Source organism: Pongo pygmaeus, chromosome 4 (assembly GCF_028885625.2).
Source record: "Pongo pygmaeus isolate AG05252 chromosome 4, NHGRI_mPonPyg2-v2.0_pri, whole genome shotgun sequence".
Classification (NCBI taxonomy): Eukaryota; Metazoa; Chordata; class Mammalia; order Primates; family Hominidae; genus Pongo; species Pongo pygmaeus.
This window is the reverse complement of record NC_072377.2, coordinates 182,886,453-182,912,710: the sequence shown is the minus strand read 5'-3', so window position 1 is coordinate 182,912,710 and position 26,258 is coordinate 182,886,453. Positions and strand designations below refer to the sequence as shown.

Sequence of the window (26,258 nt, the reverse complement as noted above, 5' to 3'; positions counted from 1 at the left end):
CCCGAGTAACTGGGACTACAGGTGCCTGCCACCACGCCTGGCTAATTTTTTGTATTTTTAGTAGAGACGGGGTTTCACTGCGTTAGCCAGGATGGTCTCGATCTCCTGACCTCGTGATCCACCCACCTCAGCCTTCCAAAGTGCTGGGATTACAGGCGTGAGCCACCACGCCCAGCCCTAAAAGTTATTTTTCAAATAAATTTGTCCTACTATGATTTGTCTTTAGTAAAAATGGGAACTGGAGAGAGAAAAATTATGTTTCAGAAAAAACTATAGTATACCTGTTGTTAGATTCTAGTCTTGTCTACTGTTTTTGAGCTTTTATTATTTTCTGCAATTTGGACTAAATCCTGAATTCTTCCCAGGATACAATACCAAATTAATCCTTTTAAATTTTTCTTCCATTTTTCTGAGTTGGACTCAGTGAAATTACTACTATATTATTCCTTGTAATACAGGTGAGAAAAACGTGTCAGACTGCCACTGCCTTCCTCCTCTGTAATTAAGGAGATTTGAGACTAACATCTGGATAAACTGCCCAACATTAACCTTTGTTTTTCTTCTGTTTCCATGGAAACACCTCCTATTAAAAATCTGTTTGCCTTCATCACATGCAGAGGCCTAGCCCATCTCCAGTGCCACCTTCTGGATGAGACACAGCTATTTAAGTAAGCTGATCCTTTCTCAAAAACAAGACACTTTCATGAAGATTCATAGCTCTTTTTGTAGCCTGTCAAATATATATACCCAACCAACCTGTCATCATATCCAGTTACAGTTGGCAGTGGTGAACCTGCATGATAATTAAGAATTCAGGAAGTGCCTCAGATAGCCATGTGAAACATGCACCAACAAATCAAAGGTGTGTCTGACCCCACACTGTTGCTAGACCAGCGGTTAGCATCCTGGTCCAGGTCAGAACCATCCTGGTGGCAAAGCTGTTTGTAACATTGGCCCTGATTGCAGGGATAGGCATATCCCTCTGTTGTAGGGTCCACTGCTGTTGCACCCTCTGTATAGGAATGCAAGACAGGCATTCTCTCAGAGGCTCTTGAGACCTTGCACCATATTGCTCCAACAAACATCATCTGTAAGCCCAAGTACTCATGAATATTTACAATTCCAAATACATCAGTTCCATTCCGATGCCCAAAGGCTATGCTCCCTTTCAGCAGGAAGTAGCCAGAATGAATATGGTGCCCAGATCCCATAGAAATGGAATGGAATTTGTCAGTGGGGAAATGTAACTGAGTACCCCCATTTTTCTAGGGGGTAGTTTAATTTTTCCTCTCTCTTCTTTTCTCTTTCCCCCAGTTGCCCACTTTCTACTTAGCCTTTTAGAAATGGAAACATAGGCTGGGTGCAGTGACTCACGCCTGTAATCCCAGCACTTTGGGAGGCCAAAGCAGGCAGATCGCTTGAGGTCAGGAGTTCGAGACCAGCCTGGACAATATGGTGAAACCCCGTCTCTACTAAAAATACAAAAAGTAGCCGGGCGTGGTGGCTGGCGCCTGTAATCCTAGCTACTTAGGAGGCTGAGGCAGGAGAATCGCTTGAGCCTGGGAGGCAGAGTTTGCAGTGAGCCAAGATTGCGCCACTGCACTCCAGCCTGGGTGACATAGGGAGACTCCATCTCAAAAACAAAACAAAACAAAGCAAAACAAAAAAACCCACAAATATAGCCTTCTACCTCCCTTTCACCAGACTCCCTACAGGCAAGTTTATCTAACTGGGCTCCAAGATGGAACTCTCAAGAGTTAACAGTTGATTTGCAAACTGAAGCATTCCTGCTAAGAAACTCTCACCCTAAAGAGGTTGCCTTGAGAGATACCAGCCTGCCCATGAAGATGCCAGCAGTCACCAGCTCTACTACTGGCAGATAAGGACCCCTTACCTTGCTCACTTCCTTCCCTGCCTTTTAAAAGTTCCTGCTTTCTGATCCAAAGGTGAAGTGGCACATTTAAAGGCAGGATGCCTGTGCCTCTTCCCCTAAGCTAGCTTTGGAATAAATCATCTTATTTCTACCAGATCTTGATTTCGTTAATAGGACTCTGCATATGGCAAGCAACTCACCTTCTGTTCAGTTACATAATGGTGTGATCATGGCTTACTGTAGCCTTGAACTGCTAGACTCACGCAATCCTTCCATCTCAGCCTCTCAAGTAGCTAGGATTTCAACACATATTTTCTGTATTAATCCGTTCTCACCCTGTACTATCTGAGACTGGGTAATTTATAAAGACAAGAGATTCAATAGGCTCACAGCTCTGCAGGCTGTACAGTAAGCATGGCTGAGGAGGCCTCAGGAAACTTATAATCATAGCAGAAGGTGAAGGGGAAGCAGGCACATCTCTACAGGGAGAACTACAAAACACTGCTGAAAGAAATCATACAGGACACAAACAAATGAAAACATTCCATGCCCATGAATTAGAAGAATCAATACCATTAAAATGGTCACACTGACCAAAGCAATCTACAGATTCAGTGCTCTTCCTATCAAGCTACTAATGTCATTTTCCACGGAACTAGAAAAAAACTATTTAAAAATTCATCTGGAACCAAAAAAGATCCCAAATAGCCAAAGTGATCCTAAGCAAAAAGAATAAAGCTGGAGGCTTCCCATTACCCAGCTTCAAACTATACTATAAGGCTACAGTAACCAAAACAGCATGGTACTGGTACAAAAAAAGACACATAGACCAATGGAACAGGATAGAGAGCCTAGATATAAAGCCACACACCTACAGCCATCTGATCTTTGACAAAGTCAACAAAAACAAGCAATAGGGAAAGGACTCCCTATTCAATAAATGGTGCTGGGATAGCTGGCTAGCCATATGCCAAAGATTGAAACTGGACCAACTTTCTTTCACCATATACAAAAATTAACTCAAGGCTGGGTACGGTGGCTCATGCCTGTAATCCCAACACTTTGGGAGGCTGAGGTGGGCAGATCACTTGAGGTCAGGAGTTCGAGACCAGCCTGGCCAACATGGTGAAACCCTGTCTCTACGAAAAAATACACAAAATTAGCCAGGTGTGGTGATGTGTGCCTGTAATCCCAGCTACTTGGGAGGCTGAGGTAGGAGAATCACTTGAACCTGGGAGGCAGAGGTTGCAGTGAGCTGACATTGTGCCACTACACTCCAGCCTGGGCAACAGAGCAAGACTCTTTCTCTATAATAATAATAATAACAACAACTCAAGATGGGTTAAAGATTTAAATGTAAGACCTGAAACTATAAGAATCCAAGAAGAAAACCTAGGAAACACCATTTTGGACATCAGCCTTGGGAAAGAATTTATGACTAAGTCCTCAAAAGCAATGGCAACAAAAACAAAAATTTGACAAGTGGGGCCTAATTAAACTAAAGGGCTTCTGCACAGCAATAGTAACTATCCACAGAATAAATAGACAACCTACAGAATAGAAGAAAATATTTGCAAACTTTGCACCTGACAAAGGTCTAATATCCAAAATATATAAGGAACTTAAACAATTGAACAAGCAAAAACCAAATAATCCCATTTTAAAATGGGTAAAAGACATGAACAGACATTTCTCAAAAGAAGATGCCAACAAGCAACTAACCAGCATATGAAAAAATGTTCAGCATCACTAATCATTAGAGAAATGTAAATCAAAACCACAATGAGATACTACCTCACACCAGTCAGAAGAGCTATTATTAAAAAGTCAAAAACAGCAGCTGCTGGCAACGCTGTGGAGAAAAAGAGAATGCTAATACACTGCTGCTGGGACTGTCAATTCATCCCACCACTGTGTAAAGTAGTTAGGAGGTTTCTCAAAGAACTTGAAACAGAGCTACAGGCCGGGCGTGGTGGCTCACACCTGTAATCACAGCACTCTGGGAGGCCGAGGCAGGCAGATCACCTGAGGTCGGGATTTCGAGACCAGCCTGGCCAACATGGAGAAGCCCTATCTCTCCTAAAAATACAAAATTAGCTGGGCGTGGTGGTGCGTGCCTGTAATCCCAGCTACTCGGGAGGCTGAGGCAGGAGAATCGCTTGAACCTGGGAGGTGGAGATTGAGGGGAGCTGAGATTGCGCCACTGCACTCCAGCCTGGGCAACAAAAGCAAAACTCTGTCTCCAAAAACAAAAACAAACAAACAAACAAAAACCAGAGCTACCATTTGACCCAGCAATCCCATTAGTAGATATATATTCAAAATAAAACAGATGTTTCTACCAAAAAGACACATGCACATGTATGTTTATCACAGCAATGTTCACAACAGCAAAGACACAGAATCAACCTAGGTGCCCATCAGTGGTGGATTTTGGATAAAGGAAATGAAGTTCAACTTGAGGGGGAGAAAAAGAGAAAAAAAAACAAAGATATAAAACATTTAATAAATAAAAATAATTTTTTAAATGTGGCACACATTCACCACAGAATACTGTGCAGCCCAAAAACCCGAAATAATGTCCTTTGCAGCAACATGGATGCAGCTGGAGGCCATCATCCTAGGCCAGTTAACACAGGAATGGAAAACCAAACACTGCATGTTCTCACTTAGAAGTAGGAGCTAGGCCGGGCACTGTGGCTCACGCCTGTAATCCCAGCATTTTGGGAGGCCAAGACAGGTGGATCACCTAAGGTCAGGAGTTCAAGACCAGCCTGGCCAACATGAGAGGAGACGAAGGGGATGAGTAGTGAAAAACTAACTGTTGGGTACTATACTGAGTACCTGGGCGATGGGAACAATTATACCCCAAACCTCAGCATCACGCAATATACCCCAGTAACAAACTGCACATGGCCTCTCTGAATCCAAAATAAAAACTGAAATTATTTTTAAAAAATATTAAAAAGCAAAATGCAGAATGCTGTGCGTAGTATGCTACTATTTCTGTGAAGAGAGGATGGACATTTACTAAGAAAAAGGTGGGAAAAAAAGGGGAAGGATAGTATTGTGTATTGCGTATACATACAGAATATTTGCAGAATGCAGTGTTGGAAGTGGATCCCATCGGTTGCTTCTTAAAATTTTTTTTTTTTTTGAGATGGAGTCTTGCTCTGTCAACCAGGCTGGGGTGCAATGGCGTGATGCTTTTCTTTTTTAATTTACATTTTTTCCTTTCTCTCTCTCTCTTTCTTTCTTTCTTTTTCTGAGGGGGTGATTCTAAGTCTTTATTGGGAAGAATACCCACCCGCCTTCCCTCACTGCAGACCATAGACACACTTGGTGTCAGGGTAGGGGCAGGTTCAGCTGCTACTTCTTTTCCAGAGCAGGTGGCACAAAACAACCCCCCAGGTAATGGTGGCGACCGGTAACCTGGGTTGCTGATTTTTTGGGTGCTGTGAGGGCGATGAGCAAGTCTGGCTGGATCCCTCCAGAGTTTCCCTTCTCCACATCCCATCCTGAGGGAATGTTGATGCCGGCAATGGGCACAGTGAGTCCCTTCAGGACACTCAGGATGCTGTGGAACGTTCCCGAACATCACCCTCGAAGCTGAAGCCGAAGATGGCATCCACCACCAGCTCATACAGCTCAATCATCACGGGCTCTGAGCGCATTTCCCCAAGGAAAGGGATGTCCGTTTTCTGACCCTGGGTCACCAACGCAATGAAGAGGGGCTTGTTAGGCCTTTTGGGGTAATAGATGGTTGGCTGGTTAGCCAAAGAGTTTGAGGTGTGGAGCACAGACCAGACCATCTCCTCCATTATGCCCCGGGCCACAGATGACCAGGACGGTTGGGGGGCTCCTGGACATGGACGTGGGGGTACACGCCTTGGCGATGGCTGTGGCACAGCTCAGCCCGGCCAGCTCCATAAGTCGGTCCACGCTGAACTGGTACTCGTTAAATAGCTCCTGGTCCACGGCCTGGGCTTCCTCCTGGCTCGGGTACTTCACCGCTATGCTCGCCATGCGCGCTGAGTCCCAGCGGCCACCCGAGTTCAGCCGCTGCGGTCCCCGCTAGGTGGGTCCCGAGCGGCAGGCGCTGGTCTGGCTTTTGATCCGCGCAGGCGCGAGCCGCAACCAGCAGCCTGAGCCCCAGCGGCGCCCGCAGGCCGGACATCCTGCTCGCAGAGCGCGCGCCCGGCCCAGCCCGACGCGACCCCGGCGCATCATTTTTTCTTTCTTTAATTTTGTTGTTGTTGTTGTTGAGACAAAAGTCTTGTTTGTTGCCCAGGCTGCTGATTAGCTTCTGGGCTCAAGTGATCCTCCCACCTCGGCCTTCCAAAACACTGGGATTACAGGCGTGAGCCACGGCCCCCAGCCTCAGCTGTTGCATCTGATTGGAAAAACCTGTAGGCACCACCACCGTCCAAATCAGAGGTCAGCGAACTACCACCCGCGGACCCATGCTTGTGTTTGTTTCTTTGTTTGTTTGTTTTGAGACAGAGTCTCGCACTGTCACCCAGGCTGATGTGCAGTGGCGCGATCGCAGCTCGCTGCAACCTCCGCCTCTCCGGTTCAAGCGATTCTCCTGCCTCAGCCTCCCGCAGGCGCCCGCCACCACGCTCTACTAAAATTTTTTTGTATTTTTAGTAGAGACGGGGTTCCACTATGTTGGCCAGGCTGGTCTCGATCTCCTGACCTCGTGATCCGCCCGCCTCAGCCTCCCAAAGTGCTGGGATTACAGGCGTGAGCCACCGCACCCGGCCCCCATGTTTTTATAAATAAAGTTTTATTGGTACATAGCCACCCTATTTGATTACATATTGTCTCTGGGTGCTTTCCTACTATAACAGCAGGGCTGAATAGTTACAATAGAGACTGTATAGTCCACGGAGCCTAAAATGTTTACTGTCTGGCCCTTAACAGAGAACATCTTCTGACCCCGATCTAAATCAATTGGACTGACAATCAAGCCCTTTGCCTAGCAAGCCCCAAACACCCTCAGCCCAGTTCTCCACGGGCCGCGCCCCCCCCCCCCCCCCGCCCACCCCCATTCTGGCCTGGCTGCTCTCCTCTCTTTCACGAAGAAAGAGAAAAACAGATGCCTCCTTATCTCACGAGAAAAGGAAGGCCAGCAGCGCCAGGTGTCTGTTGCTGGAGAATGAGCACAGGTCAGAAGGGGGCAGGCGCACTGCTCCCTGCCTTTCCTCCTCTCCATGGCCAACTGGAAGCCAGAGGCTGAACAGGTGCCAAGGAAAGAATGAGGGGGGGCTGCCTGGGTTCTCCTCCCACCTCGGAACCTGATTTGCTCAGGGGTCTGGGCCCGGCCTCCGTCATTCCACTCTGTTGACGGGAGGGTGAATCAATGGGCTCTGAAGACCCTTCACTAGAAGTGGGCTCACTTTCTAGGGCAGGAGCATGGCCTCTCTGCCTCCTGCGAAGCGAGAGGCCAGATGTCAGTCGAGCATGGTCATAAGTACTGACTCCCAGAAGCAAAGCCCGCCCTGACTGACTGCTTGCGATTCCACGCTGCTCCACGAGGTGGCGGTACAGGCGAGGGAGAGGAGGCCACAGCGGGCTCCCGGGCGACGGGGCCACGCACCTGGCTCAGGCAGCACAATGCCACCTGCTTTCCCCGCCCGTCACACCTCAGTGGGAGGTGGAGGCCTTTCTGCCACAACTCACAGATCTCCATTCCCATTTCCACCGTAGGTCTCCCGGTTCCAGCTGCGGCCGCACTTACTGTACATGCACTTGGCTCTCCCAACAGCCTGATGAGGTAGGGACCCTTATTATCCATCCCGAGTCCCCTCGACCTCTTTCCTTTGCCAGCCTGCCCTGCCTCCCCTCTACATTGGTTTTCTTTTCTTTTCCCTCCCTCCCTCCTTCTTTCTTTCCTTTCTTTTTCTTTCTTTCTTTTCTTTCTGTTACTTTCTCTCTCTCTCTTCTTCCTTCCTTCCTTTCTCTTCTGTCCTCTCCTCTCTTTTCTTCTCTTCTCTTTTTTCTTTTACTTTCCCAGCCTGCCCTGCCTCACCCTCTACATTGGTCTTCCTTCCTTTCTTTTCTTTTTTCTCTTTTCCCTCCCTTCTTTCCTTCCTTTTTTTAAAATTTTCTTTCCCAGCCTGCCCTGCCTCGCCCTCTACATTGGTTTTCTTTTCTTTCTTTTTCTTTCTCCTTCCTTCCTTTCTCTCTCTTTTTTTTTTCTTTGAGAGAGAGCGTCGCTGTGTCACCAGGCTGGAGTGCAGTGGCACAATCTCGGCTCACTGCAACCTCTGCCTCCCAGGTTCAAGTGATTCTCCTGCCTCAGCCTCCCGAGTAGCTGGGATTACAGGCGCCCACTACCACGCCCAGCTAATTTCTGTATTTTTGGTAGAGACAGGGTTTCACCATGTTGGCCAGGCTGGTCTTGAACTTCTGGCCTCAAGTGATCCACCTGCCTCGGCCTCCCAAAGTGCTGGGATTACAAGCGTGAGCCACCACGCCAGGTCCCTATGTTGGTTTTCACTGAAGTGAATGTGTCCAGAAATCTGGTGTATTCGCTCCCTATTGCTGCTATAACAATTGACCACTCAGTGGCTGAGAACGACACCCATGTATTATCTCACGGGTCTGTACGTCAGCAATTCTGGAGGTCAGGGCTTGGGCTGAAGGTTCACATCAAAGTCTCCACCTGCTGTGATCTCATCTGGTGCTTGGAATCCCCTTCCAGGCTCACTCCTCTTGCTGGAAGAGTTCAGTTCCTGGTGACTGTAGGACCTGGGTCCCGCCTCCTGTCATCTGGTCACTCTCAGCTCCTGCGGTTGCTTTTTGGCCTCACACATGGTCCCCCCATCCTCACAGCCAGGAGCAGCATTCAGATCCTGCTTGCTCCTGGGATCTCCATCATTGCCCGTCTGCCGCCAGTCAGAGAAAGCTCTCTGCTTTGAGGTCTCAAGGGATTACACTGGGCTAACCCGGATAATCCCGGATTGTCTCCCTGTCTGAGTCAACTGTGCCAAATAAGAAGACATGCAGGAGTGACAGCTCCTCATACTCACAGGTTCTGGGCAGGGCATCTCTGGGGGGCTATCTTAGAAATCGTGTCTGCCTGACGCACCCTCTTGTTCCACTGCCACACCCCATATCTCAAAGTCCTGTCGTGTCCTGTACATCGCTCTCACCAACTCCCTGAGCTCAGCCTCACGGCCACCATCCTGGGCCAGGCCACACTCGCAGCTCCCTTGCTGCTCTCATTCTTCTCCCTCTTCCCCAGGCATCCTGTCCACCCTCTGGTTCCCCTGCTGTAGCCTAGATGCTCTTCCAAAAACACAAAGCTAACCATGCTACTCCCCAGTTTAAAATCCTGCAGTGGTACCCCAGGAGCTTCAGGGGACGAACAAAGGTCCGTAAAAGTCGTTTGTTCAAATGATTTCTGAGGACGGACTCTCCACCAGGCACCTCCTGTAGCTTCCTGCCTTGTAGGACGGGGAGATTCAACCACGAAGAAGGCTGCAGTAAGCACTAAGGGTGGCTGTTCCAGCCGGCCCTGCCCCCGTTCCCTCCTCACCCCTAGGTCTTCCCAGTACCCTCCTCCTCTACCCTGTCACAACCAACAAATCCTGTAGGGAGCACTTTTCCCAGATCCCTTCCTAGATTCCAGTTCGATATCGCTCCCATGGCTGGTACTTTCCCGTGCGGAACCCTTGGGAGACCAGGACTCTCTGTCTAGCTCACCAAGGCTCCCCCGATGCCCAGCGCAGTGTTGGGCACATAAAGACGCTCAGTAAGTTGTTCTGAATGAATGGAAAGTCCAATATGCACGGTGCAGACCCAAACCTCGTGAGATTGCCTTTACTCCTAATACTTGTCTGCCTTGTGCCAGTGATTTTTCAGTGAACCTTTAGGGGCCAATGGTCCTGGCCCCCACATCTCCATGGCACAGTCTGGAAGGAAGCTGAGTGCCGTGGCTCATACCTGTAGCCCAGCACTTTGGGAGGCCGAGGTGGCAGAACACTTGAGGCAGGTTTTGTGCACAAGTGGACATACACACGCCCCCAACAATGCCTGCCAGCCTTTAGCAAAACAGCAAAGAAAATGAGAGGGAAAGGCCCCAGCAGAGGAAACATTTTCCTGACTTTTGAGACTATGGAAAGTGAATAGAAGAAGGTAATAGATGAAACAGCTGTCGAGGGCCACAGCCCAGGAAAGGCTGCAAGGGGACTGCAGGGGAGACCAAGCCACCAGGCACCCCAGGACCTGCAAGCGGGAAGTGAGAGACCCCAGGACCAGGAAGCGGGAAGTGACAGTCAGCACTAAAACAGCTGCTGCACTTGGCATCCACCACCACCTCCTGTTCCTCTAGAAACCCCCAGACAAAAAATTCATCTCTGGGTCCGGAGGTGGTGGCTTATGCCTATAATCCAAGCGCTTTGGGAGGCCAAGGCAGGAGGATTGCTTGAGGTCAGGAGTTTGAGGCCAGCGTGGGCAACATGGTGAGACTGTCTCTACAAAAAATATAAAAACATGGCAAGACTTTGTCTCTACAAAAAATATAAAAATTAGCCGGGCGTGGTGGTGCATGCCTGTGGTCCCAGCTACTCAGGAGGCTGAAATGGGAGGATCGCTTGAGCCTGGGAGGCAGAGTTTGCAGTGAGCTGTACTTGCGCCATTGTACTCCAGCCTGGGCGACAGTGCAAGACTCCATCTCAAAAACGACAAAAACAAAAACAAAACCAAATCTGTCTGGGAAAAGCTCAGGCTTTGGTTGGTGGCCCAGAGTAAAGCCTGTCTCCAACTGCAAATGGGGATCTGTGGCTGATAATGGATTCAATAGCCACCCCCTGCCCCTGGCCAGAGCCTACAGGTGCCATCCCTCTTGTGGCGCACCCTCATGTCAACAATAGACTTTGGGTGGTAATGATGGGACAATGTAAGTTGATCAATTGTAACAAATGTACCCTCTGGTGGAAGATGACAATGGGAGAAGAGGTGCATGCATGGGGCAGGGGGCAGATGGGAAATCTCTCTACCTCCCTCTCAATGTTGCTATGAGCCTAAGACTCCTCTGTTGAGGCTAAAGCAACTCCATCTTGGATGCTAATCTACTATGTTGGCTTCTGATTAACTCCTGGTCCAGGAAGGCCTCTAAGATTTCCAGTTTATCTATTGTTCCTTGTATATGAGACTGTACTTACCATCAATCCCACCATTAAGTCAAACAGCCTTGATGTTATCATATTTCGCTTGTCCACACGTTCCTTCTGAATAACCTGTTCCCTTGGTACAGAAGCTGTGGATCTGGGGATACTGCTGCGGGGATCTATGATTTTGTCTCCCCACCACTGGAGACACAGACGTGGCTTCTGTTCATAAGTCCCTTTGAAATGTTTCTTTCCAAGAAACTGGATTTGTCAGATAACAACGTGTTAAAAATATAAAGATATTGGAACGTTTATACACTGTTGGTAGGAATGGGGCAGCCACTTTGGAAAACAGCCTGGCCTTTCCCCAAAAAGTTAAACATAGAGTTACCATTTGACCCAGCCATTTTCATTCTGGGTATCTACCCAAGAGAACGGCAAAATATACCCACACAAACACGTGTCCACGAATGTTCATATCAGCATTATTCATAATAGTCAAAAGGTAGAAACAACCCAATCCATGAACTGATGAATGGATAAAATGTGGCATATCTATACAATGAAATATTATTTAATAATAAAGCACTAGGTTGGGCATGGTGGTTCACACCTGTAATCCCAGCACTTTGGGAGGTAGAGGTGGGCAGATCATGATGTCAGGAGTTCGAGACCAGCCTGGCCAACATGGTGAAACCCCGTCTCTACTAAACATGCAAAAATTAGCCAGACGTGGTGGCATGTGCCTGTAATCTCAGCTACTAGAGAGGCTGAGGCAGGAGAATTGCTGGAACCCAGGAGGCAGAGGTTGCAGTGAGCTGAGATCATGCCATTGCACTCCAGCCTGGCCAACAGAGCGAGACTCCATCTCAAAATAATAATAATAATAATAAAGCACTAATAAATGCTGTAACATGGACAAACCTTGAAAATGTTATTCTAAGTAAAAGAAGCTAGTCACAAAAACTGCATATTACATGATTCCATTTCCGTGAAATGTCCAGAACACAGAAATGGATAGAGACAGAACATAGATTAGTGGTAGCTTAGAGTTCAGGAAAGATAAGGAGGTCAGAGGGTGATAGCTAAATGGTACAGCATTTCTTTCTTCTTTTCTTTTCTTTTTTTTTTTTTTTTTGAGGTGGGGGTCTCGCTCTGTCACCCTGGCTGGAGTTCAGTGGCACAATCACAGCTCTCCACAGCCTTGATCTCCCAGACTCAGGTTGTCCTCCTGCAGGTTGGTCTCGATCTCCTGGGCTCAGGAGACTCTCTCCTGGCGGGGCGAGGTGGCTCACACCTGTAATCCCAGCACTTTGGGAGGCCGAGGCGGGCGGATCACGAGGTCAGGAGATCGAGACCATCCTGGCTAACACAGTGAAACCCCATCTCTACTAAAAATACAAAAAATTAGCCGGGCGCGGTGGCGGGCGCCTGTAGTCCCAGCTACTCGAGAGGCTGAGGCAGGAGAATGACGTGAACCTGGGAGGCGGAGCTTGCAGTGAGTTGAGATCACGCCACTGCACTCCAGCCTGGGCGACAGAGTGAGACTCTGTCTCAAAATAAATAAATAAATAAATAAATAAATAAATAAATAAATAAAGTCCTCTCCAATTTTTTAAAAGATGGACCTTAGTCCATCTAGATCTAACTTTCTCACTTTATGGTGAAGCACTGATGCCCTGAGTTGCCTAAAGTCATTTGTCATTTAGAGCCCTGGACTAGTGTCCATTAATCTTTATGTTATCAGTCACTGTACACTGCTCAAAGTAAGCTCAGCTGGGCACAGTAGCTCACGCCTGTAATCCTAGCACTTTGGGAGTTCGAGGTGGGCAGATCACGTTAGGTCAGGAGTTTGAGACCAGCCTGGCCAACATGGTGAACCTCTGTCTCTACTAAAATACAAAAATTAGCCAGGTGTGGTGGTGCATGCCTGTAATCCCAGCTACTTGGGAGGCTGAGGCATGAGACTCACTTGAACCCGGGAGGCAGAGGTTGCAGTGAGCCGAGATTGCACCACTGCACTCCAGCTGGGGCAACAGAGCGAGACTCCATCTCAAAAAAAAAAAAAAGAATAAAGAATAAAAAAGTAAGCTCAAATAGTAGCCATTCCAACAAAATCAATAAAGTAATAAACTCACGCAAAACAACTTGGGTTCAGAACAGATTTCTGAGTCTGGCTTTAGAAATACACAGTGTGTTGGCTGGGCGCGGTGGCTCACACTTGTAATCCCAGCACTTTGGGAGGCCCAGGCAGGCAGATCACAAGGTCAGGAGATTGAGACCATCCTGGCTAACACAGTGAAACCCCGTCTCTACTCAAAATACAAAAAAATAGCTGGGCGTGGCTGGGCGCAGTGGCTCACGCCTGTAATCCCTGCACTTTGGGAGGCCGAGGCGGGTGGATCATGAGGTCATGAGTTCAAGACCAGCCTGGCCAAGATGGTGAAACCCCGTCTCTACCAAAACTACAAAAATTAGCTGGGTGCGGTGGCAGGCGTCTGTGATCCCAGTTACTTGGGAGGCTGAGGCAGGAGAATTGCTTGAACCTGGGTGGTGGAGGTTGTGGTGAGCCAAGATCTGCCACTGCACTCCAGCCTGGGCGACAGAGTGAGACTCTGTCTCAAAAACAAAAAACAAAAAACAAACAAAAATTAGCTGGGCGTAGTGGCAGGCACCTGTAGTCCCAGCTACTCGGGAGGCTGAGGCAGGAGAATGGCGTGATTCCAGGAGGCAGAGTTTGCAGTGAGCCAAGATTGGGCCACTATACTCCAGCCTGGGTGACAGAGCAAGACTCCGTCTCAAAAAAAAAAAAAAAAAAAAAAAAAGATAAGAAATACACAGTGTGTTAACAATAAAAAAAGAAAACAGGCCAGGTGCGGTGGCTTACATCTGTAATTCCAACACTTTGGGAGGCCAAGGCGAGTGGATCACTTGAGGTCAGGAGTTCAAGGCCAGCCTGACCAACATGATAAAACCCTATCTCTCCTAAAAATACAAAAATTAGCTGGGCATGGTGGCCGGTGCCTGTAATCCCAGCTACTTGGGAGGCAGATGTTGCAGTGAGCTGAGATCATGCCACAGCCTGGGTGACAAAGGGAGACTCTGTCTTAAAAAAAAAAAGGGGGGGTCGGGCGCAGTGGCTCATGTCTGTAATCCCAGCACTTTGGGAGGCTGAGGTGGGTGGATCACGAGGTCAGGAGATCAAGACCATCCTGGCTAACACGGTGAAACCCTGGTGAAACCCCGTGTCTACTAAAAATACAAAAAATTAGCCGGGCATGGTGGTGGGCGCCTGTAGTCCCAGCTACTAGGGAGGCTGAGGCAGGAGAATGGCATGAACCTGGGAGGCGGAGCTTGCAGTGAGCCGAGATCGCGCCACTGCACTCCAGCCTGGGCCAAAGTGCGAGACTCCGTCTCAAAAAAAAAAAAAAAGAAAGAAAACAGTGTGGTTTTCTGAAGACATATTTGTTCTCAGCACTTCATTGTCTTATGGCTCAAAATGCAGACACGTGTAACCTGGGCCAAGCTGAGGTTCCTACAGTTTCACTATTTACATATCCTTTTGAGCTAAAGTCAAATGTCAAATCACAGGTATGGGTAAAGCCTGGGCTTGGAGACAAGTGGACCTGGGTTCAAATCCAGCTTTGTGTGAGCTACACCAAACTATTCACCTTTATGTGTGTCAGTAAATTGTGAATATAAAAGTATATATTCCTGGTAAAAGGACGGTAAAGTCTTTACCTTTACCATAGAGGTATTTTTTGGTGAGCACCGAATGAGATATTGTATATAATATGCTCGCCACATAAATGTTAACTTTCTTTTTCCTTCCATGTAAGAGCTGAAGGGACTTCACAACCAAGGCTCTGAGTGAGGTCAGTCAAGCGAGCCCATTTGTTTGAATTTGTTTGAACTGGGTTTCTCAGGAATGAAATTCTCCATCACTCTGCTGGACAGAGTTCACCGTGCCCCATGCACAGAACTGGCGGTACTTCTCCCCTTGGTGAACCTGGCACGTTTTCATCTGTCCTAAAAGGCAGAAACACCACTCAGAAACAAGAACAGAAAGCCACCCTGCAGAGTCCTGCCAGCTGTGTGCTCGGAGGAGGTCACAAGAGCTGCTCTCACAGACCCCACATGACACTCAAGAAAGGATTCCCAGGAAGGGGCAGAACTGCTGTTACAAGACAGAAGAGGAGGAAGAGTGGGGAGAGTATGGGGGTGGGGAATGGTACAGCAAAGTTGTCAGCAGGAAGGCAAAAGCTGACAGTAACCTAAAGCTCAGGAAGGAGCTATCTTTTCTCAAGAAATAGCAAAACAAAAACTTTTAAAGCTTCAATTTTTTTTTTTACATTGTATATACACACCTCATTTGCTTTCGAATTGTTTTCTATTGTTTATATAGCATGTTGATTGATGACTGATATATTTTTCTATTTGTGAAGAGTTTTGGGAAGCTCTAAAGTTAGGATGGATTACATCATAATTTCTCTTATTAAAATACTAAATTTTAGGTCTGGTGCAGTGGCTCACACCTGTAATCCCAGCACTTTGGGAGGGTGAGGCTGGCAGATCACTTGAGGTCAGAGTTCAAGACCAGCCTGGCCAATATGGTGAAACTCCGTCTCTACTAATAAAATAAAATAAAATAAAAATATTAAATTTTAAGCTAGGTGTTGTGGGAAGTCAGGGACCCCGAACAGAGGGACCTGCTGAAGCAGTGACAGAAGAACATAAATTGTGAAGATTTCATGGACATTTATTAGTTCCCTAAATTAATACTTTTATAATTTCTTACGCCTATCTTTACTGCAGTCTCTGAACATAAACTGTGAAGATTTCGTGGACATTTATCACTTCCCCAATCAATACTCTTATAATTTCCTATGCGTGTCTTTACTTTAATCTCTTAATCCCATCATCTTCGTAAGCTGAGGATGTATGTCGCCTCAGGACCCTGTGATGACTGCGTTAACCGCACAAATTATTCGTAAAGCATGTGTGTTTGAACAATATGAAATCTGGGCACCTTGAAAAAAGAACAGGATAACAGCGATATTCAGGCAACAAGGGAGATAACCATTAGGTCTGACTGCCCGGGAGCCGGGCAGGACAGAGCCATATTTCTCTTATTGCCGAAAACGGGTAAGAGAAATATCGCTGAATTATTTCCCCAGTAAGGAATATTAATAATTAACAGCCCCGGGAAAAGAATGCATTCCCAGGGGGAGGCCTCTAAAATGGCAGCTCTGGGAGTGTCTGCCTTATGCAGTTATAGATAGGGATGAAACACGCCCTGGTCTCCTGCAGCGCCCCCAGGCTTGCTAGGATTAGGAAATTCCAGCCTGGCGAATTCTAGTCAGACTGGTTTTCTGCTCTTGAACCCTGTTAAGATGTTTATCAAAGACAATGCATGCACAGTGGGCCATGAAGCTTCATCATCAATTCGAGTTTCGCCCTGGCCTTGTGACCTTGCCCTGCCCATTTGCCTTGTGATATTTTATTGCCTTTGAAGCACGTGATCCCTGTGACCCACACCCTATTCGTACACTCCCCCCCTTTGAAAATCGCTCAGAAAAACTTGCTCGTTTTGTGGCTCGGGGGGCATCACGGAACCAGCCGACATGTGATGTTTCCCCTGGACACCCAGCTTTAAAATTTCTCTCTTTTGTAGTCTTTCCCTTTATTTCTCAGACCGGCTGACACTTAGGGAAAATAGAAAAGAACCTACGTTGAAGTATTGGGGACTGGTTCCCCCAATAGCTAGGTGCAGGTGCACCTGTAGTCCCAGCTACTTAGGAAGCTGAGGCAGAGATTGCTTGAGACCAGGAGTTCAAGGCAAGCCTGGGCAACAAATATACTGAGATCCCATCTCTAAAATAAGCAAATAAATAAACAAGATAAAATACTATTTTTTTTTTTTTTGAGACGGGGTTTTGCTCTTGTTGCTCAGGCTGGAGTGCAATGGTGCAATCTCAGCTCACTGCAACCTCCGCCCCCTGGGTTCAAGCAATTCTCCTGCCTCAGCCTCCCGAGTAGCTGGGATTAGAGGTGCCCACCAACACTCCTGGCTAATTTTTTGTATTTTTAGTAGAGATAGGGTTTCACCATGTTGGCCAGGCTGGTCTCAAGCTCCCGACCTCAGGTGATCTACCGGCCTTGGCCTCCCGAAGTGCTGGGATTACAGGCATGAGCCACCACACCTGGGCAAAATACTGAATTTTTAAAAATATTTTTTGTTTTGTTTTGTTTTTGAGATGGAGTCTCTCTCTGTCACCCAGGCTGGAGGGCAGTGGTGTGATCTTGGCTCACTGCAACCTCCACTTTCCGGGTTCAAGTGATTCTCCTGCTTCAGCCTTCCGAGTAGGTGGGACTACAGGCCCATGCCACCATGCTGGGCTAATTTTTGTATTTTTAGTAAAGAGGGGTTTCACCATGTTGGCCAGGCTGTTTTTGAACTCCTGACATCAAGTGATCTGCTCTCCTTGGCCTCCCAAAGTGCTGGGATTACAGGCGTGAGCCACCATGCCCAGCCATAGAAAGCTATTTGTTTTGTTTTGTTTTGAGACAGTCTCGCTCTGTCGCCCAGGCTGGAGTGCAGTGATGCAATCTCAGCTCACTGCAAGCTCTGCCTTCTGGGTTCACGCCATTCTCCTGCCTCAGCCTCCCAAGTAGCTGGGACTACAGGCGCCCACCACCATGCCCGGCTAATTTTTTGTATTTTTAGTAGAAACGGGGGTTTCACCATGTTAGCCAGGATGGTCTTGATCTCCTGACCTCATGATCTGCCCGCCTCGGCCTCCCAAAGTGCTGGGATTACAGGCCTAAGGCACCGCACCCGGCCTATTTGTTTTTATTTAATGCAAAACAAATAAAATTGATTGCACTTTAGTTCGAGTTACAAGGTTTTTGTTGTTGTTGTTTTGTTTTGTTTTAGAGACAAGATTTTCCTGGGTGGCCCAGACTGGAGTGCAGTGGCTATTCACAGGTGCAGTCATGGATCACTGAAGCCTCTAACTTCTGGGCTCAAGTGATCCCCCTCTCAGCCTCCTGGGTAGCTGGAACCACAGGCACGAGTCACCACACCGGGGAAAGGCCAATTTTTAAGTTGGTTTAACTGACCTGTGCTCCCACCCACAACCACCAGAACACTTCTAAGTTTCTACTTACCGGCCTGTTCCAGCAACACAAAAATGGCAGGCCTGCCACATCAGAATCAAAGGTAATTAGTATTACAAATTAGTAATTTGCAGCCATTATCTAATTAATATCCATCCAGAGTTCCAAAATATAGTGGAAGAGGCTAATCAGAGACACCAAGATCCACTGGATCTCGGCCTGCCACCGCCTCCCACATCCTGGCAGCTCTGTCCCTTTACCTTCTACAGATCCATCCAAAGGGCAGCTCTTCATAGCTCTCACCCTGCACGGCAGGGAGCTCAGTCCCCAAAGCCTTCCCTCCGCTGTTCCCGGCTTCGCTGGAGCCGTCCTTCCCTCAGCCCCGGCTGGCTTCTCGGCTAGGCCCTCTGCATGTGTAGCGTCAGGCAATGGTAAGAACTGCGGGAAAATAGCGGGTGAGGGGATGCTGGTTTGGAGAGAGAGGGGACTGCAATTTTAGATAAAATCACCAGGGAAACCTCTCCCATAGGAAACACTGAAACGGAACCCTGCGGGATGAGAGTGAGCCACACGCTATCTGGGGAAAAGCGGTGCAGACGCAGGTCAGTGGGGTCATTCCTTGCTCTATATCTTTCACACCTGCGCAGCGGGGTCCAGGGGTCAGAAAACAAAGAAAAATTATGCAAGAAAGGAGGCAGCCTTAGGCCGGGCGCGGTGGCTCACGCCTGTAATCCCAGCACTTTGGGAGGCCGAGGCGGGCGGATCGCCTGAGGTCAGGAGTTCAAGACCAGCCTGACCAACATGGAGAAACCCTGTCTCTACTAAAAATACAAAATTAGCCGGGCGTGGTGGCGCATGCCTGCAATCCCAGCTACTCGGGAGGCTGAAGTAGAAGAATCGCTTGAACCCGGGAGGCGGAGGTTGCAGTGAGTCGAGATTGCGCCACTGTACTCCAGCCTGGGTAATAAGAGCGAAACTCCGTCTCAAAAAAAAGAAAAGGAGGCAGCCTTTCCAGCACCCAGGGCCCCGCCCCCTCCGGCCCCGATTCCCAGGGCTCCGCCCCTTGCCTCACATTCCCTCCGCTCCGCCCTAATCCGTTCCGCCCAGTCCCTTGGTCCGGGGATGGCCCCGCCTTTAGGACCATGACTCCGCCCCTCTCCGCTCTCCGTATTTACGGAGCTGAGCGTCAACGATTGGGCTGAGTCGGAGACTTCCTTTCCTGATTGGCCGTGTTGTACCGCGGCTTCTCGCACGGCTGATGACCTGGAAGTGATGCCTAAAGTAGTGGACCGCGTGCGCTCGCCTCCCTGGGACTAGGTTTCAGCGGCTGCTGCGATGACCAAAATAAAGGCAGATCCCGACGGGCCCGAGGCTCAGGCGGAGGCGTGCTCCGGGGAGCGCACCTACCAGGAGCTGCTGGTCAACCAGAACCCCATCGCGCAGCCCCTGGCTTCTCGCCGCCTCACGCGGAAGCTCTACAAATGCATCAAGAAAGGTGAGGCGGACCCCGGCGTGGCCGGGATGGGGGCGCGGGTGGCTGAGCGAGGCCCCGACCGACTCTTCTGTCGTTGCAGCGGTGAAGCAGAAGCAGATTCGGCGCGGGGTGAAAGAGGTTCAGAAATTTGTCAACAAAGGAGAAAAAGGGTAAGAACCTTCCTTCCTCTGAATTTTGCATTTCTAAACGTTAACAGAGAAATCTCTACTTAGTAGGTGCGCAGTAAAAAGGCTGACTCTGACCTAGCCCCATATACAGAAGCCAATCAAGCAGTCGGTAAAGTCCCTTTGGTACAATACCGGTACAACAATACCGGTACATCACGTATACCAGCTCAAAGTGAATTCCAAAGTGAAGCGAATTGTGTAAGCTAAGTCCCTTAGGGTAGACCCACCTTCATTAATCAGGAACCCTCCTCCCCGGGCTCCGCTCCTTGCCTCAGATTACCTCCGGCTCCGGCCCTAATCCTCTCAGCCCTGAATCTCAGTCCTAGGGATGAGCCCTCTCCAGCTCTGTATTTAAGGAACTGAGCGTTAACGTTTTTGTTTGTTTTTGAGATGGGTCTAGCTCTCACCCAGGTTGGAGTGCAGTGGTGCGATCACTGCAGCCTCGTCCCCCTGGGCTCAAGCGATCCTCCCACCTCAGCCTCCCGAGTAGCTGAGACCACAGGCTTGCGCCACTACGCCTGGCTAAGTGTTGTTATTGTTGTTTTGCAGAGACAGAGGAGTCTCGCCATGTTGCCCGGGCTAGTCTTGAACTCCTGGGCTCAAGGAATCCTCCTGCCTCGGCCTCCCGAAGCGTTGGGATTACAGGCATGAGCCACCGCGCCTGGCAGCCTTAACAATTGAATGTATTCTTTTTCAGGCACTGTGCTATAGGGGAAATAGTGACATTCATTGATCACATAATGACACACACACAAATAATTACACGTTGTGATAGCCATGAAGGAAAATAACAGAGTGCAATGATAATTACTTCATCACCCCACTTTTCTTAATGGCATTTATCAAAGTTTGAACCTTGTTTACACTTTTCTTCCCTTTATCACCCTCTCAGGCCAGATGGTAAGCTCCTTCAGAACAGGGCCTCCTTGCTTTATCCCCATAAGTGAAACTGTAGGTGTTCAAGAGATCAATAGTGTTGGGCAGACTTGATGCTCAACGGCGTCTAACCTAGCTGGGGAGGGCACATCAGGGGAAGTTTCCCTCAGCAGTCACATTTGAGCTGAGCTCTTAAGACACAGGGATTAATTTGGGGGGGTGGGAGGATCCTGGAGTGGGCCTCGGGGCAGGAGAGGGTCTGGTGGGCAGAGGTGCTACCTTCTTAGGGGGTCTGGGGGGCAGAGGTGCTACCTTCTTAGGGGGTCTGGGGGGCAGAGGTGCTACCTTCTTAGGGGGTCTGGGGGGCAGAGGTGCTACCTTAGGGGGTCTGGGGGGCAGAGGTGCTACCTTAGGGGGTCTGGTGGGCAGAGGTGCTACCTTCTTAGGGGGTCTGGTGGGCAGAGGTGCTACCTTCTTAGGGGGTCTGGTGGGCAGAGGTGCTACCTTCTTAGGGGGTCTGGTGGGCAGAGGTGCTACCTTCTTAGGGGGTCTGGTGAGCAGAGGTGCTACCTTCTTAGGGGGTCTGGTGGGCAGAGGTGCTACCTTCTTAGGGGGTCTGGGGGGGCAGAGGTGCTACCTTCTTAGGGGGTCGGGGGGCAGAGGTGCTACCTTCTTAGGGGGTCTTGTAGACCACAGGAAATTTAGTTTTTACACTCAGTGCTTTGCAGGCTATTGGGGGTTAAAGCCAGGAAGTGACATTAATTTTTATTATTTTCTACACCCTAAGATTTTTCTGACAATTGAAGAAAGGATTAGAGAGGTACGAGTAGGTTTGGGAAAGTTCAGGTAGTAGACTACTGCAGTCCTGGAGAGGTGATGGTGGAGACAGAATTAAAGGGGACAGATTTGAAAGGACTTTTAGATGTGGAGAATGGGGAGGCATTGACGACTTGTAGGTTCTGACACGCCCAGCTGGAGGGACAGAGGGCCCAATCTGAGATATGAACAGTGGAGGGGGACCAGATTTGTGTAGAAAGATCACAAGTTTGGTTTTGGGTAAGTTTTTGAGGTGCTGTAGAGACACATGACTTCCACCCCTCCCCACACCAGGAGAACCGTCAAATAGGCAGATAGCTATAGGGGTGTGGAGCATGGAAGAGAGAGGGCCAGGCTGGAGATAGTAGATCTGGGAGTTTTCAGCACATAGATGGCACCTGACCCCATGGCAGTGGCTCCGGACAGCCAGGAAGAAGGTACTGAGAGGAGGGGTCAGCCGAGGACAAGGCTGTGAGGAACACTCACAGTTAAAGGCGCTTAACAGAAGGGGAGCCAGCAGAGAGCCCAGAGGAGCAGTAGGAGTGTGGAGGAGTTCTTTCAGCCGAGGGCTCTGTCCTCGTGTGTCTGCCTGTTATCCAGCATGGGAGAGCAGACTTTTCCTTCTGTGTCTTCAGGCTCCTGAGGCCCTTGCCCCCCAGCCTTGACACCTGGCCAGCTAGGAACCCTGGCTGAGGAGTCTCTGGCAAGCTTTCATTGCCTCACTGTCACTCTTGGGACACAGCCCATGCTTCTTAGCCTGGTACTCAAGACCTTGGGGCTGTCCCCTGCCAGTCTCTCTGGCTGTGTCTGGTGCCGTTCTGATTCTCGCACCACATGCTCTCCCCCGCCCCAGCCCCTCCATGGGCTGCGTGACACACAGTCATCCATCAGCATACTGTTCAAGTGTCACCTCCTGGTTGAACCCTTTTTTGACTCTCCAAAGAGAGCTGAGCTCATACACCTTGGCACCCATCCTGTACTTCACCTGTCCGAGCACTACATCACTTTGGTGGCACCTGTATGTTGCCAAGAGGTAGAGATCACCCCCAAAGAGTGTGCTCACCAAACACAATTTTGTCTCTATCCCTAAGACCCAGCCCAGGGCGGCATTTACAACTGAAAGAAGGAAGGAGCAAGCCAGAAATGACAGTGTTTTCTCATTTCAGCATCATGGTTTTGGCAGGAGACACACTGCCCATTGAGGTATACTGCCATCTCCCAGTCATGTGTGAGGACCGAAATCTGCCCTATGTCTATATCCCCTCTAAGACGGTAAGGAGCACATGGCCCCCTGACCTTGCTCAGCACTGGGGTGTCTGGGATAGTCTACCATAGCAGGAGAGTGTGGGAAAGAGCCGGGAGTGTTGGAGCTAAGACAGGCCTGGATGGATTCTCGGCTCCACATCTTCTTAGTTTTGGGACTACAGATACGTTACTTCTTGCATTTCAGTTCCCATCTTGTAAGATGGGAATCCCAGCCCAGGGGCTGTGGCTCACACCTGTAATCCTAGTGCTTTGGGAGGCCAAGACAGGAGGATTAGTTGAGGACAGGAGTTCAGGAATAACCTGCGCAACAAAGTGAGACTCCATCTCTACAAAAAATTTTTTTTAATTAGCTGGGTGTGGTGGCACATGCCTGTAGTCCCAGCCACTTGGGAGGCTAAAGCAGGAGATCACTTGAGCCCAGGAGTTCGAGGCTGCAGTGAGCCATGATCATACACCACCACACTCCAGACTGCATGACCGAGTGAGGCCCTGTCTCAAAAAAAAAAAAAGGCTAGGGTGGATCATGGGTACCTACAGTATCACTTCTTGGGATAAAGCAGGGAGAGGCCCTGTTCTGAAGGAACTTACCGTTTGGCCTGATGGTAAGAACCGAATAGTCAGTTATCTGTGGACTATGAGAATAAAGAGATAAATGTATGTGCAAGCTTTGTAAGCTAAGATGCTTCACCCATGTTAGTCTGGTTAGGTGGGTTTAGACTCAGAGGGACCTGTAGCTGTCCTTATCTTATGTAGCAGGGGCCAGATCTGAGGCACAGGAAGTGGGGGTGGCAGGGACCGGGACAGCCCCTGCTGGGCTGGAGCCCTTTCATAGTTGCCATGCGGGAATGTAGGCCCTGTGTGGCTGGACCATGCCTTCAAAGTCTGATTGAGTTTAAATGATGGCAACCAATTCAAGATGCTTTTAAATAGAACATGGACCGAATAGAACATGGTTGTAGGCCAGATTAGGCTGGTGGGTCATCAGTTGGTGACTTCCTGGCATACAGGTTGTACAGCCTTTTTTCCAAACAGCACTTCTTTCCCCTCTATAGGACCTGGGTGCAGCCGCAGGCTCCAAGCGCCCCACCTGTGTGATAATGGTCAAGCCCCACGACGAGTACCAGGAGGCTTACGACGAGTGCCTGGAGGAGGTGCAGTCCCTGCCCCTACCCCTATGAGGGGCTCTGGTAGCACCTGGGCACCTGCCGCTGGAAGCTACTGGGTTGGCGGCAGGAAGACTGGCTGTCCTCCTGCCCACCCACAGTGATAGCATCTTTCCTGTTCCCCAAGGCACGCCTTCTTCCCAGGCAGCTCTAACAGCCCTTTCATGAAAGTAATGCCAGTCTTCTGTCCATCAGTGCCATTTCCTGTAGAACTAAAGGCTGTTCCAAGAATGTGGGGTGGGGAAAGTAAATGCTAAGACTAAAATGTGGTGAGTCTGTGGGTGTTTTCTTAAGCAGTAGCTGCTGGTTGGGCCAAGGAGTTGGTGTGCGGGAAGAGTGAAGCAGTCTTCCTCACCAGAGAGCCCGAAGGACTCAGAGGGTTCTGTGCTAATGCTCAGCTGCCCAGGGTCGGGTGCTTTGGCTCAAGCTGAGAACTGATCTTGCTGTTATCCCAGCATTTTCAACTCCCTCTTCCAGGGTAGACTGAGGCTGTGAGGTAAGGTAGGGGGCCCAGACCCACTTCACGGAAGCCTAAAGCCCCCACATCAGGAACACCCCCATTCCTAACTTACCCCAGGAGCCTTAAATACCACTGTGAAGCTTATGGAAGCAATTTACCCACCCACACAGCAAATTTTAAATAGGAATATGAAGCTAAAATGCATCCCCCCGAGCTCTCTCTTGCTTAACATAATGGCCCTAGTAACCCAATCCCTTCAAATATTTTAGACTTGGGGCCCCTTCCTGCTGTCAGAGGCCCTGCACGGGACTCAGTATACATAACAGCCAAGTTCAGGCACCCTGGAATAAACTGGAAATAGCTTGGGCTTGAGGGTCAGATCTGGTTAAAACCCCAAGCTCTCTCCTTTCTAAGCTGTGAGCCCTGTTGTGCAAGTTACTTCATTTTCCTGAATCCCATTACACGGATTTCTCCTATGGAGGTAGTAAGATCTGGTATGGGTATATGTAAAAGCACCTTGCCCGGGGTCTGCCATCTAAGCTCCCCGCAGTCAAGTTGGGTTCTTCCTGCCTGGACACTGGATACCTGCTGGCCGTGTTTTTGTCTGCAGCAGCCCCCAGGCCGTGCCAGCCCCTGTGTGTGGTAGACACGTGGTCATAATTTGTCAGGGAGGCTAAAGGTTGGCCAGGAGAAGTGAGAAGGGCAGCAAATACATTTGTTCAAAGTTATAAAACAACGTCATTCCATTCTAACTGGGACTATTTACAGTGGGAGATGGTACGTACTGTTGAGGCTGTAGTGGGAGGAAGAGGTGGGCCACCACTGGACACCCTTGGGCCGAGGGGCAAGGGTGGACATAGCATTGGCATGGCAGCAAGAGACTTGGCTGAGGGCAGGGGTGGAAGGATGTCTACTGCTGAAGACCAAATCCCTTGCCACTCTGTCGGTTGCTACTAAGTCAAAGGCAAACAGAACAGGAAGAGACAGCAGGAGCACAGAGGCCAGTATCTCCCTTTCCTTATGCCATGGAGCCAGCTGCCAGGTGTGGGCTGGTCCATCTCCCTCCTCAGCCTCTGCCAAAGGGCTGCTCCAGCCCTCCCCTCAGCGGAACTCCTCAGCCAGGCGCTCTGAAACCAACCACAGTCCACTGAAGCTGACCACCCTACTGAGACAGACCAAGGCTCACAGGTGAAAACCCCTTTCAACAAAATTCCTTCCAGGTAGGAATCAGAATATGATGCGTTTCCCATCTGCCGGGTTCTGCTCCATGGGACAGTAGGGACACTTCAGCCTGCAAAGGGAGGAGAACCGAGAACGTCTCAGGGGTGGCTAGTAGGAGAGCCAAGCCAAGGTGGAGTAGAGCACGGGGAACTTACTTTCCTCCATTAATGAGCTTATTGAGTGCATCTCGGGAGATAACATGGCCGCAGATGAGCTTGATGGGAGGGTTGGAATCTGACGTCTGCTGGCGGAGGATGGGGCAAGCGAACACGGAGTGGTACCAGCACTTCATGCCTAGTTCAATCTCAATCTGGGAAGGGCAGCAAAGGGGGTGAGTTCCACTTCCTGTCATGGCTGTCCTCTCCAGTGCCTCTTGCCCACGATTCCCCGGGCCAGGCCTCACCGGCAACTCGTCCTTGTGACTCCAGACCCCAGTGCACTGCCTCTGCTCAATCACAGCCTTGATGTTCATCAACACGGGCAGCGCCACACAGCCAGAGGCAAAGCTGCAGACAAGGAACAGGGGCTAGAGTGGCTCAGATCACAGCAGACAGGCAAAAAGGGCCAGCGTGCCATACTTCAGCATGGACCTTGAGACAGGGCTCTAAAATGGTGCACAGTCAAATCGGTCCTCAAAGATCCCTCACATTCTTCATAAGGTGCCACATATGTACTTATGTATG

The 26,258-nt window shown here is 49.4% G+C and overlaps 2 protein-coding genes and 1 pseudogene across 11 annotated transcripts in view; 1 reads left to right on the top strand and 2 right to left on the bottom strand.

Annotated features, from left to right (window-relative positions):
• Nucleotides 1-4,883: 4,883 nt before the first annotated feature.
• Nucleotides 4,884-6,471, bottom strand: LOC129036449 (NAD(P)H-hydrate epimerase-like; annotated as a pseudogene).
• Nucleotides 6,472-7,491: 1,020 nt separating this feature from the next.
• Nucleotides 7,492-24,159, top strand: NHP2 (NHP2 ribonucleoprotein). 6 transcript variants are annotated; one of them, XM_054487611.2, is made up of 9 exons: nucleotides 7,492-7,652; nucleotides 9,207-9,366; nucleotides 17,930-18,214; nucleotides 18,381-18,542; nucleotides 18,641-18,713; nucleotides 19,250-19,606; nucleotides 19,686-19,755; nucleotides 22,632-22,737; nucleotides 23,784-24,159. In XM_054487611.2, the coding sequence occupies exons 6-9, from the start codon at nucleotides 19,447-19,449 to the stop codon at nucleotides 23,907-23,909; spliced, it is 462 nt and encodes a 153-aa protein (XP_054343586.1). In that variant the 5' UTR covers nucleotides 7,492-7,652; nucleotides 9,207-9,366; nucleotides 17,930-18,214; nucleotides 18,381-18,542; nucleotides 18,641-18,713; nucleotides 19,250-19,446; the 3' UTR covers nucleotides 23,910-24,159. The 6 variants fall into 6 exon arrangements, with proteins under 6 accessions (XP_054343586.1, XP_054343587.1, XP_054343589.1 ...); XM_054487614.2 differs by having other exon boundaries at nucleotides 7,516-7,652; nucleotides 18,624-18,713; XM_054487612.2 differs by lacking the exon at nucleotides 9,207-9,366 and having other exon boundaries at nucleotides 7,494-7,652.
• RMND5B (required for meiotic nuclear division 5 homolog B) overlaps nucleotides 23,057-26,258 on the bottom strand; it is a 19,455-nt gene continuing 16,253 nt past the window's right edge. For 3 of the 5 annotated variants that reach the window (XM_054487599.2, XM_063665647.1, XM_054487600.2), the window contains 3 exons: nucleotides 25,979-26,081; nucleotides 25,731-25,885; nucleotides 23,057-25,645 (listed from right to left, as the gene is read on the bottom strand). In XM_054487599.2, the coding sequence (XP_054343574.1) occupies nucleotides 25,582-25,645; nucleotides 25,731-25,885; nucleotides 25,979-26,081 (322 nt within the window). In that variant the 3' untranslated portion in view covers nucleotides 23,057-25,581. Of the gene's footprint in view, nucleotides 26,082-26,258 lie in introns of all 5 variants that reach the window. The other 2 variants (XR_010126505.1, XM_063665646.1) reach the window with 2 other exon arrangements.